General features: G+C 44.7%; 1 protein-coding gene across 2 annotated transcripts; it reads right to left on the bottom strand.

The window, feature by feature from the left end:
* Positions 1-217: 217 nt before the first annotated feature.
* BMP2 (bone morphogenetic protein 2) lies at positions 218-12419 on the bottom strand. Of its 2 annotated transcripts, none has more exons than XM_055544276.1 (3): positions 11244-12419; positions 9742-10091; positions 218-2203 (listed from the first exon to the last, which is right to left on the bottom strand). In XM_055544276.1, the coding sequence occupies exons 2-3, from the start codon at positions 10082-10084 to the stop codon at positions 1359-1361; spliced, it is 1188 nt and encodes a 395-aa protein (XP_055400251.1). In that variant the 5' UTR covers positions 10085-10091; positions 11244-12419; the 3' UTR covers positions 218-1358. The 2 variants fall into 2 exon arrangements, with proteins under 2 accessions (XP_055400251.1, XP_055400252.1); XM_055544277.1 differs by lacking the exon at positions 11244-12419 and adding an exon at positions 10398-10409.
* Positions 12420-12955: the final 536 nt, after the last annotated feature.

The following is a 12955-nucleotide window of genomic DNA, read 5'->3' as shown; positions in this document are numbered from 1 at the left end:
CTCTTATATCATCCTGCTCCAAAGAAGTACTAAATCCTAAAGCATTGATCAATTCCTAAGAATTAGCCAATGACTTGCTAGCAAATTTCCAACAGCTCCTTGCCTTTCTTCCTACCTCCCTCCAAAATGAGTAGCCTCAGAAGCAAAAATGTAAGCAAATGTAAGGAAACTTTGTGAACACTGTACACACGCACCGTTTTCTCTTGCAGGTTGGTCTTTATAGAATGAAATGAAAGAACTTTGATATTTATTATCTGAAATAGGTTTAACATTTGGAGACATGTGTTTAAACACATAACCTTAGAAAGAAAAACAAGCTGATGGAACAGAGAACTGGGGTAGGCAGAAAACAATTTTGCTGTGTGGGGGGCAAAGTTAGAAAATTGAGTCCTTCTGAGCATAAAGAGCTCCCAGGCGAGGTAAAAGTGAAATACAAATTGATTTCCAACTCTTCACGAGGGCCACTAGATATCAATTTTAAATATATATAATCACGATATCAATAATGAAGAAATCTTATATTTTATTTAATACTTTGGCCAGTCCAGCTCCTTTGAAGGGGTCACTAGTTTAGGAAAGAACAACAAACCATCATTCACTTTCCTGTAGGTTCATCGTTTTCCTAATTATTTCTATTGGTCTTGCTTTACTCTTTCTGCAAATTAAGGGTTAGGGGAAGGGTTTCTATATTAGATCAGTAATGTCTGGTTCTTATCCAAATATTCCACCTAATAAGGATGTAAATTCTCACGGACTGGACAACCACTCTGCAACATTCCTGAGAACTGAATAATATAATAATCTTGAAAGTCAGCAGAGTGGATTATCCACTTTTTTTTTTTTTTCCTGGACTTGAACTTGTGACCTTAACAGTAGCACTGCAAAAAAAAGCAAATGTGCTAAGCACTTTGCCAGAGTAACCTTCCATGTAGACTTTTCATCTTAAATACACACAACTGAAAAACAACTACAATTTTTGGAAAATTATGTACAAACCCAATACTTCCTTTGATTACATATAAATACAAATTAGCTATTTTTCCTAAAAAGTGGTTATAATAGTAAATAAATACAAAATAAATCTGACCATTATACTTCATGTGCTGGGGCTGAACCCATATAAAATGTACAACTAAATACATTTTAAAATCTTTAAGGAATAATTCTCTGATTAAAATATTTGTTTTCCCAACTTCTTTTCGTAGATATAAATATATTTTCAAAATAGCTGTGTTTTTCTTTTTCTCCATTCCATTCCATAAATAAAGTCTTCATTGGGAAATATTAAAGTGTCAACTTGATTTTTTTGCTGTTTTTCTAATATATATATATATATATTTATATTTTATTTTGCTGTGCTAACGACACCCACAACCCTCGACAACCATGTCCTGATAGTTCTTTAATACCACCTTCTCATTCTCATCAAGGTACAGCATGGAGATGGCGCTGAGCTCTGTTGGGACACAGCATGCCTTGGGAATCTTAGAGTTAACTGAATTGACCAGAGTTTGGACAATAGCATGATTCGTGGAGTTCAGGTGATCGGCCAGGGGAAAAGGGCACTCCCCGTGGCAGTAAAAGGCATGATACCCCGGCGGTGCAACGATCCAGTCATTCCACCCCACATCACTGAAGTCCACATATAAAGGGTGTCTCTTACAGCTGGACTTGAGGCGTTTCCGCTGTTTGTGTTTTGCTTGCCGCTTTTCTCTTCTGTGGAGAGGGTGTCCTTTCCCATCGTGGCCAAAAGTGACAAGCAAGGGCCTTATCTGTGACCAGCTGTGCTCATCTTGGTGCAAAGACCTGCTAATCCGCACATGCCTCTTGGAGGCCCCATGGCTGTCCTCTGGGTGGGCTACCTCCACCACGAACCCATGGTTGGTGAGCCCCTGGGCGGTCCACCTCATCACGGCGGGGGTGACATCGAAGCTCTCCCACCTACTGGCATTCTGAGTCACCAACCTGGTGTCCAAAAGTCTGGTCACAGGGAACTTGGAGTTAGCTGTGGCAGGTTTTATAATTTCATAAATATTAATTCGGTGATGGAAACTGCTATTGTTTTCCAAAGCTTCGGGCATATGTTTCCGAAAGACCTGAAGTTCTGCTGAGGTGATAAACTCCTCAGTGGGGATAGAAGTTAAATTAAAGAAGAATCGCCGGGTTGTTTTCCCACTCATTTCCGGCAGTTCTTCCAAAGATTCTAATTTGATATGAAAAAGTGGAAAAAAAGAAAAAGTGTTCAGTAAGGCAAGTAAGACAGTCTGATTGTATATAAGGATTTATAAACATCACTTCAGGGTTTGATTCAACCCATGTAACGTCTGCAACCAGAAAATTACAATTTCCCCTTTAGATAAAGAAACTATCCTCCCTTTTCCATACATTTATGTCAATACACCAAGAAACAAAATTTCACAATTCATTGTCATTTTTTTTTAATCTAATATGTGAATACTGCTTCCAGGTGGCTATAATAATGGGGGGAATGGTGAAGCATTTCTTTGGAATTCACAGACTTTAGGGCAAAAAAAAAAAGTCAGCACTGTAGTTAGTAGAGGCCTAATGAGTGAGGATTTGAGGAAATTATTGCATTTCTTAAAAAGAAAAAGGCTTTAATGTCAATCCCTTAAGCGGTATTCTAAAACATTACTCTGCAATTTAGATGATTTACAAATCTCGATATACAGATTTCAGTTTCCTAATTAAAGACTCTGAAACTCAACATCAACGATGACATTTTGCAAAGTACACCCTACTATTTTACTCAAAAGTCCAGAAACAAAGGCATTTACAAGGGATCTGCTTCTTTGGAAACGTAAGGGTGGAACTAGGACACTGTAGTAATTAAGGCTGGACAATTTCAAGAGAAGTTAACTTCCCAACTTTGTCTGTTCTCTAACCTCCTTATGACCTCAAAAATAAAAATCTCATTTCAGATGTTTTTGGGGAAAAAATGATTCTCTTCTATTTATAATTCCTTTATCTTTAAACAAAACAAACAAACAAACCAAATATTTATATACACACACCCAATAATAGGCTACAGGATACAGACAAACCTGCTAAATTTATGAAAATCTACAGAAATGCCATTATGATATTCATGATGTAAGAGATAATCTAAATACAGAATAATCATTTTGTATCTGTTATCATTATTTTAAAATAGTCATTTAAATGGGCTATATGTAGAAAATTCTTCCTGATTTAAAATTCTAGAATTTCAATTTTAAGTACTGCTTTTTGAGCAAACAATATAACATAGCACCTTGAATGTTTAGTCTGCAATTCATAAAAAGTACACATTATTATTAAATTAATAGTGAACAGCACTGGAATTTTGAGATATTTGGGTTTACTTTCTTCTAGCTTTACCACATTCTGTCATTTCACTGTCAACAAATTTAACCTGCTTCATTCAGGATCCAACCTGAGTGCCAGCAAAATCAATTTAGCCACAGTTCCATGTCATCACCATAAGAGGAAATAATTTTTCATTGATTTTATAGTTGTATTTCTCCTAAACCAAATAGCTATTCATTGTTCACAAAATCTAGATATCTTAGCAAAGGATAATCAGATCATTCCCTCAAAGGTTCTACCTTACAAACCTTCATCATCAAAGCAACAGTCATTACTGCAAGCTAAGGTCAACAGGGGTGGTTTACACTAAATTATGGAGGAATGCCTTAATGGTATGCTTGGAAACTTTAACCTTCATGCAAATCACCTAGGACACCTTAACTCTTCAAATGCAGATTCTGATTCAACTGGTGAGTCGGGGGTGGGGCCTGAGATTCAGTATTTCCAGCAGCTCGCAGGTAAGGGAATGCTGGAAGCTGGGGAACTGCTCTTTGAGCCTAAAGGTTTTAAAGAATGCTTTTCATGTTCAAGTATAAACTGCCAGAAACAAAGTGCCTTTTTTGTTAAATAATATAAAGATGAACAGAAGAACCATTAGTGTTGGCCAAGGAGTAAGAGTTGAAGCCATGGATGAGTAGATCTAAAGCTCCTCTCCTTAGACATGGACTAACTCACACCTGTAGGGCTATCTTTGGGAGAGCTCTAAACTCTGCAGCCTGGCTAATGGTACTTCAGACCAGGCACTATTTTAAAATAACCCTCCCACCAATCAACCAGAGCCCTCCTCCAATATCAAGAATTATGTTTACCCCCTGCAATTCAGGAGCCCTCTGATGTTTCCACTTTTGACAGAGAAGCTACCAGAGAAAACAAGAGTGATGTAAAAATCAGCAGCGTCCTCCAGACACAATGACCCAAAGCCAGACCTGGCCCCAAGCAACTGACTTCGCTGATCTCAGAACACATGAGTTTCTTGCTCTTCTTAAAGAGGGGAAGGAAAGGCACATTATCTGGGGCCTTTGTGGAACAGCTGTATTGACAAACAAGCCCAGAAAAATATCACACACAGCCAGGAAGAAGATGAACAATCTCTCAGGTAAGCATGAGAAACAAGTAAATGAAGCAAGGAGGATGGGTATAAAAGAGGCATTAAATAGAACAATAATGAATGTATGCTCAGTCATATCCAACTCTTTGCATCCCCATGAACTGTAGTCCACCAGGCTCCTCTGTCCATGGGATTCCCCAGATAAGAATACTGGAGTGGATCGCCATTTCCTCCTCCAGGGGACCTTGCTGACCAAGGGATCCAACTGGTGTCTCTTGCATTGGCAGCCAGATTCTTTACCCTGAGCCACCTGGGAAGCCCAAATAGAACAATAACCCTCCAAAAGACCAATGTATTACTGAATTATATAAAACTCCCACAATTCAACTAGATTTAACCTATTAAAAGGCAATATCAGGAGCTCCAAAATCTCATTGGAGGTATTAATAAGTGGCAAAAGAAGACTCACTTAGCAAAGGAAAAAACTTGACACTATTAAATATTAACTAGTAATATGAAGATCTTTCTCCAATATTGCAGCTTCATCTCAGTCAACCTAATCCCTACCGGACCACTATCCCTTCTTAATTCAAAGATCTCTACAAGACTCCTAACTGCAGACTCTGGTCATAGAGATACGTCAGAAGATCACAGGAATTCCCAAACCCAGGAAAACTGACCAAAGTTAGGGTACCCTCTCCTTTGATCTGCAAGGGAACATGAATTTTTTCTAGAAGGTAGAAAAAAATCTGAACTTTTTGAAATGAAATAAAGAAGTTACAAATCATCACATCAAGCCTGGGGATTCTGAAAATAACGGAGAACTTACCTAAGTAGGTAATGTACATTTCTCTGAGGTATATGTAAATAATCTTTATTGAATAGGCTGCACTTGCCAAGGGATCTGAGGAGTCCAGAGTATTTTAGATGTGGGTCCCTGAACTTCTAAATTCTTAATCAAATAAATGGAGCTATGGGTGCAAAAATGTGGGAAAGTAAGGGAAAATATGGTAAAAATGACATTCAACCTCTCTCCCAAAAGCAAAGTTCTAACTTAATCATCAACGCTGTCAGTTATTCATCTATATCAAAATAATCCAAAGATAAGACTGAATTCCCACAGCTAGCCTAGGCTCATTTTGACTTCCTCTTCCCTAGACCAGAGGAGAATATGAATTACCAGGGTAATATGAATTACCTTATGACAGATCAATTAGAGAGAAACTGTTACTAGCTCCATTTTGTAAATGAAATAAGTGGAGCTCAGAGAGGTTATGTGACTTTCCTAAGGTCACAGTGCATAGCTATCCAGTTGAGCCTACGGTAGGCCCAGGTTTCTGGCCACTAGATGGCACCATATAACATGGGGGAAGGAGTCAAAAACTCAAGCAAAAGTCAAAACCAACAGAGGCAGATTTATATTTAATACAAATAAATCCGCAGGGTGAGTTCTGTCCCAGTTAAAGGAATAGAAATGATAGAGGAAGCAGACAGAACTAAATAAGCAGAAAAGTAAAGTGGCAGGCACTGGGACATGCAGATCTTGTTTGGAACCACTGATATTCATTCTGTGGCTGTCTTTTTCTTTCACAGTATGATGAGTTTTAGCAAAAAATGAGTTGTCATTACGTTTTGAGAATTTTGCAACAATCTTGGAATAAAAAATGTTCGTTTAGAAAACAACAATGAAAACCTGCAAATGTTCTAGCTAGTCAGTAAGGTTGGAAATTATTGCCCTGAAATAAAATGAAAGTAGTGGAGATTAAAAAATAATCATGTCCAAAATATAAAATAATGATTAGAGAATGTATATATATACAGAAAGAGAGAGAGAATTAATGCATCAAGGAGAGAAAAAAAAGATTAAATACAAAAGGTTCAAGTGAATCATTTAAAAATTAAAGACAACAAAGGAGATGGCAGCTAAAAGAGAGAACATGGTCACATTCACTAACTCTGATTTGGCCTCTGCACACCCTTAACTCCCAACACCTGTGGAATGACCCAGGGTCCTCTTATTATAAGTTGCCTACCTGGTGAAAGATACAAAAGGCCAAGTCTTTAAAAAAAAGACAAAATAGCTCAATGAGGAGGGATCAACAGGGAACAGAGACGAACCACTAAAAAAGAAGCAGCATGTAAAACATTAGTTCAAGAACTCTCTGGGCACCAAAAAGAGAAGAGAGAAGTCGCTCAGTCGTGTCTGACTCTTTGCAACCCCACAGACTGTAGCCTACCAGGCTCCTCAGTCCATGGAATTTTCCAGGCAAGAATACTGGAGTGGATTGCCATTTCCTTCTCCAGGGGCACCAAAGGCTCCATCTATGAGCATTTCCCAACAGAATGCCTGTTCCACATAAAGGGGGCCTTTCCTATTCACGCTGAAATACCTGGGGACACCTGGGAAGCATCCCCAGGTGAACACTGGTTTGGTGGGTATATGTGTCTAAATCCTTTGGTTGTACTGGGAATCTGTGTTCATACTGAGAATCAGTGTTCAATTGGGAATCCAAGTGTTGTACTGGAAATCAGTGTTCCTTCACAGGGCAGTAGTTGTTTCCTGAACTTTCCTTTTAATTGGGTATTTTCATGAAAATTACATTTGTAGAAAATAGGTTAATCTTTAAGTCAAAGCTTTAGTCATAGAGGCAAATAATTCAAGTTATTTCAGGCAAAAAGAGAACTGTGTCCTTCAGAGTCTGGAGAGCAAGCACGTGGTCCTTCCATATTCCAATCTGACAGGAAATAATACAGATTTTTTGCAGGGCCAATGAAGTCAACCAGTTTCAATGTGCTTTTAACTATAAGAAAAGCAAAGAACATTTTCCAGTTAAAAGAAGTCATTTTTTAATCCTCAGTGGCAGTTCTGAAAGGCGTATGGGGCTGAAGTACTTTTTAACAATTTTGAAAAAAGAAAAATGTTTTGCAGTACTTGGGCTCTCCCAAATAAAAGCCACTGTAGAAAGTACTAGAGAAAGTTTAATAGAAATGACAACTGATCATTTCTGTGTCTGAGCACCTACAATGTGGATCCATTATCTTCTCACATTGGTTGAAAGAATGCCACCATGATATTTCTTGTCTTGTATTTCACCAAATCACCCAGATCCTGCCCACAAATAAAACCAACAGGTAATTCTTGTAATCAGATCCTTTGGTCCTTTAATAAATAAACACCTATGAAGACTCTAGGAACCAAATTCTGCTCTTAAACCCTAAGCCTTAATCACATGATTTACTAATAGACTTTTTAGTGTCATGCATGGATGTTTTATAAACAAGAATATTTAAAAAAACCCAATTCTGGGTTATACAAAAATGAACTGGTCTTCAAAACAAGGGCAATTTGTAGCATACTGATTATATGCTAGTCATAACAAGAAAAGAAATGGGTTTTTTAAAATTTAGGGCAAACATCACATAGCTTTTTTCTATCATCTAATTGCATTAAAATCTGAAGTTATTACAAATTGATTTTAAGCAAGTTGGTAATTTCTGTACTATTTGGCACATAACACTTAACATGTTTAAAGACATAAATTCTGACTTATAAGCTCAAGTATGCTATTTAAGTTAAAATAACGCACTATATTAAGTTTGCCTGTTTAGATTTGGTCAAGGCACTTCAAGAGAAAGGAGAAATATGGAGACTTCACTGATGGGATTGTCATGCAACTGAGTATTTTTAGATGTCAAATATTTCAAATGATCTATCTTCCTTTTAAGTTCCAAGAGACACGCAGTACCTTCTTGGCCTTAAAAATAAAGAATGATTTCCTTGCTATATCTCCAGGAGAGGTAGCCAAAATAGCAATTTGTATTACTTTTCTATCCAGAAAAACAAATCTAATCAGCATCAGTTGGGAATGATGAGCTGGATCTATAATCACTCCAAGGTGGTGATGACAGAATGTACATGAACAAAAACATTTCTGCATGACAACAGACAACTTGGGCTTTCAGTAGATGAAACTTGAAGGAGTAATATGAGATTTTTCTTCCTTCCAAAACTAATTTCTGCTAGCAGAGAGCACCTCCTTTAGAAATGTGCTGAAAAAGGAACTGATTATCAATTCAATGTCCCCTTCATTAGGTATAGCTGCCTTGATGAAGTAATGTAACCTGCCTTGACAACCCCTTCCCACTATCAACTGCTGTTCTCACAGTGTAAGTCTTCCACACTGGGAGAAAATGCCTGGCTGTGACACTACTGATTTGCTTATATCAGAGCACAGATCGCCACTTGAAACCCACCACCTCGGCAGGGCAGGGTAAGAAAAAGGGAACTATATACTAGTTCTCCAATACCCTACAAGTGGCTGCTCTGTGATATACAACTTTGGATCCTCCCCTAGAGCTTGAAGGAACCTGGGCTCTGTTTAGAATGTGTTAAGCCAAAGGAGCATTTAAAAGTGTAAAAAAAGAATTGCAGTGGAACGTATTTTTGAGTAATTGCCCTCAGAACTTTGGTACAACAGATCTCAAAAGTTGCTCTAAGACATTTCAAATCCACTAAATGCCTTTCTGATGAAACAAGCAGAAATACCCTACCTTAGAAAAACCACATCCAGTATCATAAAAGAAAAAAAAAAATCACATTTCAATGCACTAAAAGGAAAACAAGCAGCTAGCTGCTGGAAAAGCTTTCATCTGAAGGCTAGCCTTGTCTCTGTTAGGAAGTTCTTCTCAGATTTAAGCAGAAGACAAGAAAGTCATTGTGGAAACAGTAAGATTGATTGGGGAATTGATCTCCCACGAGGATTAGATAGGGATTTGAAATCTTCCAAACCAGGCCCAGATCTACTGTACATTAGAAAGACTTTGGGGCCCTGGGCTTTGATTTTTCAATACTATCTCTGAAAATTCTGCCCTTGGCGCTGTCATGCCTGAAACCCTGGCTTAAGCAAGAGAAGCAGATTTATAGAGCAAAGGCTTCCAAACAGACGTGAAGAGATCCCAATCTGCCCCCTTCCTTCTCATTCTTCTCCTAAGGAATTCTTACACGTTTCGCAGTCTAGGGGCATGCCTTTTGCCCTCATGTTCCCCATCATTTGATTTCTCTCCAGTTCCTGGAGGAGGAGTCGCTCTTCTGGCTCCAAGCCAGGAAAAGTAGTGCCGATTTACCGAAAGGGAATCCCTGGCTCTCCCGCCACACAGGCAGTGCGTGAAAGCCAGGTTCGGAAAGGTTCTTACAAACAGGGAAATGTCTGCAGCACCCGGGCCAAGCTGCCCTGCCAGGGATGCCTGCAGTCTGCCCACGGCGGGGCGCTTTGCCGGACGACTCCCCGCCCCCGTCTCCGCCCCCAAGCTCCGGCCCCGCGCCTCACCTTCGTGGTGGAAGCTGCGCACGGTGTTGGCGAGACTGGCTGCCCTCTCCAGCCGGTGGTCCGGGGCAGGCGCACCGGGTTGGCCCGAGTGCTGGCGGTACAAGTCCAGCATGTAGGGGGGCACCACGGCGTCCCTGCTGGGGGTGGGTCTCTGCTTCAGGCCGAACATGCTGAGCAGCCGCAACTCGAACTCGCTCAGGACGTCGTCCGAAGGCTGGGATGAGGAGCGGCCAGCAGACGCAGCGAACTTCCTCCGGCCCAGCTCGGGAATGAGGCCGGCCGCGCCGCCCAGGAGGATCTGGGGAAGCAGCAACGCTAGAAGACAGCGGGTCCCGGCCACCATGGTCGACCTGCGGACAGGGCCGACATTAGTCACGGAGTTTCCCGCCCAGCCCTCACCCCTTCCGCCCCCGCGGGCTCCCGCTCCGTCCATTTGCCTCCTCCTCCAGGGTGCCCACCTGGCTGACAACACTCGCGGGGATACTTAAGAGGAGCTGAAGCTCAAACGTTTGGGAGAATGGAAGAACACCTAGTTCCTGAGCCAGATGGCTATTCCCCGCTCCCATCCCATTCTCAACCCGTCAAGATTTGCCCCCCACCCCACCCCACGCTGCGTCAGTGACTGTCACTTTTTTTTTTTTTTCTGTGACACTCACGCTGACAGCTGTATAGGGAACCTGGGAAAACCACCGCTTAGTCTCACATTCCTTCGTCCCCTAACCTAACCCAAACACACAGCGCTCACTTGCATATAAACACGGACAAATGGTGCATGTGACTTCCTTACAGGCACGGTATAGAACTTCCTGATACACACAGGGTCTGTAACTTCCAGAGCCAGTAAACTCAAGGACACAACTTCCGAAATCACTCGCAACCTGTGACCCGAACCTAACCCCAGAAATGTCAGGACAGGCCACTCCATCCCCCCTCCCCCCGCCCCCTCCTATGCAGTAAATATACACAAGTATCTTCCTATTAGGTAGATGACTGATATCTATTAATTCACGTGTCAGTTCAAGGTGGCACGAAATAACTGCCCCCCTTGCATTCCTGGTTAAAAAAAAAAAAAACAAAACAGGGAGAATCCCAACGTATAATATTTTCCTAAATGGGACGCGGCTCTGAGTAGAGAGAGCAGTTCTCCGGGAGAAACTTGAAGTTAAAACGGCAGGACGTACAGGTTGGCAGCTAACGGGTGAAATCCACGGGCCACCCTCTAGAAGGGACTTCTTTAACTTAAAAAAAAAAAAAAATCATCCAAGTGTTAACAGCCCTAATAAAATCCCGAAGAGGGAGAGGGAGGAGGGGCGGAAGAGTGCGAGCCAGGAGGGCAAAGCCTAAGGTCGCCAGGGGCGGTAAGATGTGGGTATCCCCTCAGCGGCTCGGCTGCACGTGGACCTGTTCTGTTTACGTCCCGCCAGGCCTGGCCCCGGGAGGGGCTCAGCTGCTGCGGCCGCCGGAGACCCGCGCCCACCCCCAGCCCCGGCCCACGTTGTCACCTTTAGGAGACCGCAGACCGTCTAAGAAGCACGCGGGGACACGTCCATTGAAAGAGCCTCCACATGGAAAAAGCTCTGGCTGAAGGACCTGGCGCGGGGACCCGGTTCCCTTCCTTCGCCTCCTCCTTCTCCCGGGTGCCGGCCAGGCAGTCCCTCCTAGCACGCAGGGAGCGGCGTCTCGGGTCGGGCCCGGCGGAGAAGTGGCAGGGGCGGCGGGGTTCGCAGGCAGTGAGGCTGGTCCGCTGGGGCAGAGGCACCGGGGCGAAGTGGAGAGCGCAAGTTATTCTCCCTGCAAGTTCAAGAAGTCTCCAGCCAAGTGCTGACACACAACAACAGCGGGCAGGGGGAGGAGTGCAGAGCAGGGAAGGGAAGGGAGAAAGGAAAAGCTGGTGCTGTCGTCGTCCTTAGGAACCAGCGCCCGCGGGACGCGTGGCCCCGCGCTGGGCCGGCTCCGGGACTCGGGGGGCGAGGGTTGGGCGCTCGGCGCTAACTCCGCCGTGGCCCATGGCTCGGGCCAGCCATCCTGGGCGACGCCGGGTCCGGGGAAGGGCGCAGCGGCGATCTCCGTGCCAGGCGAGTTGCCCCCCCGCATCACTCTGCCTTCCTCCAGCGCACCCCCATTAGCGCTAGCCAGTTGAAACCACCGCGGCTCCGGCGCTCCGGCGTCCTCGGGCACATTCTCAGGCGAGTCGAGCCGAGTATCGGGCCGCCGAGGCGGGTGGCCGCACTCTCCCCTCGGTCTCTTCGCCCCCAGGCCAAGCCACTGTACCCTTTGTGGCCAGCCTGGGGTCCGATCACACCTCGGTCGGTGTGTTCCAGGTCCCCGAGCTCCGGTGGGAGGTGATCGGCATCGCGGCGCTCGGGTTCAGCGCGCCGGTCTTCGGCTCCGGCGCGGCCCGGTCAGCCGAGGCCACGGCGCAGCGGCGCGCACTGCCGGGCGCTCTAACCGGCGCGGGGTCTGCGGGCTCGGGTGCCTCTGAGTCCCCAGTAATCCGCGAGGCGCTCGCCCCGAGGTAGTTCGGTGGGCGGCGGAGCCTGCGGCGGCTGATGTCTGGCGGCAGCTGCCAATCCCGGGTAGGGTGTGGGAAGCAGAGCGGCGGGCGCAGCGCGAGCCGGGCGCAGCGCGGCGCGGCGGGGCGAGGACTCTGGCGGCGACGGCGGCGGTGGCGGCGCCGTGGCGCGGCGCTCGCGGCTTTTAAAGGGGACGCCGCCTGCCGTCTCCCTCCCGGCCCAGGCCGAACACCCTCCCCCTCGGTGGCGCGGCTCGCCGGGGATCCCCGAGCGGGCGGGAGCAGTGTGCAGGGGTGTGGACGGCTAGCCGGGCAGCCGGGGCAGCCGCGGTGGGGTGGGGCCGAGGGCGGGGACCCGCGGCCGCCGGGGGGGCGCTCGTGCCTCCAGCCCCTGCCCTCAAAGGGGAGATCCGTCGGAGCGCCTGGCCCTGGCTGGGACTCCCAGGACGAAATCCCGACGAATGCCAGGTCGGGCCTTATTTCCCCTCCTGGCCCGTTATTTAGCTTTCAGTTTGAAGATACTCCGTAATAGACGATTAAAGAACTCAACCAAGTTACAAAGCGTCTTGGCATAGGCGTGGGGTACACTGTTCTGTGTTTACCCGAGGTGAGAGGAGAATTAAAAGAAAACTACAGATTGTATTTGCGTGTAACTTAAACTTTAACATTGATAGACATATGTATTTACATATGTAAATTTAT

The sequence above is a fragment of the Bubalus kerabau genome, chromosome 13, assembly GCF_029407905.1.
Source record: "Bubalus kerabau isolate K-KA32 ecotype Philippines breed swamp buffalo chromosome 13, PCC_UOA_SB_1v2, whole genome shotgun sequence".
NCBI classification, from domain to species: Eukaryota; Metazoa; Chordata; class Mammalia; order Artiodactyla; family Bovidae; genus Bubalus; species Bubalus kerabau.
The sequence above is the reverse complement of the archived record's forward strand: the minus strand, read 5'-3'. Positions and strand labels throughout refer to the sequence as shown.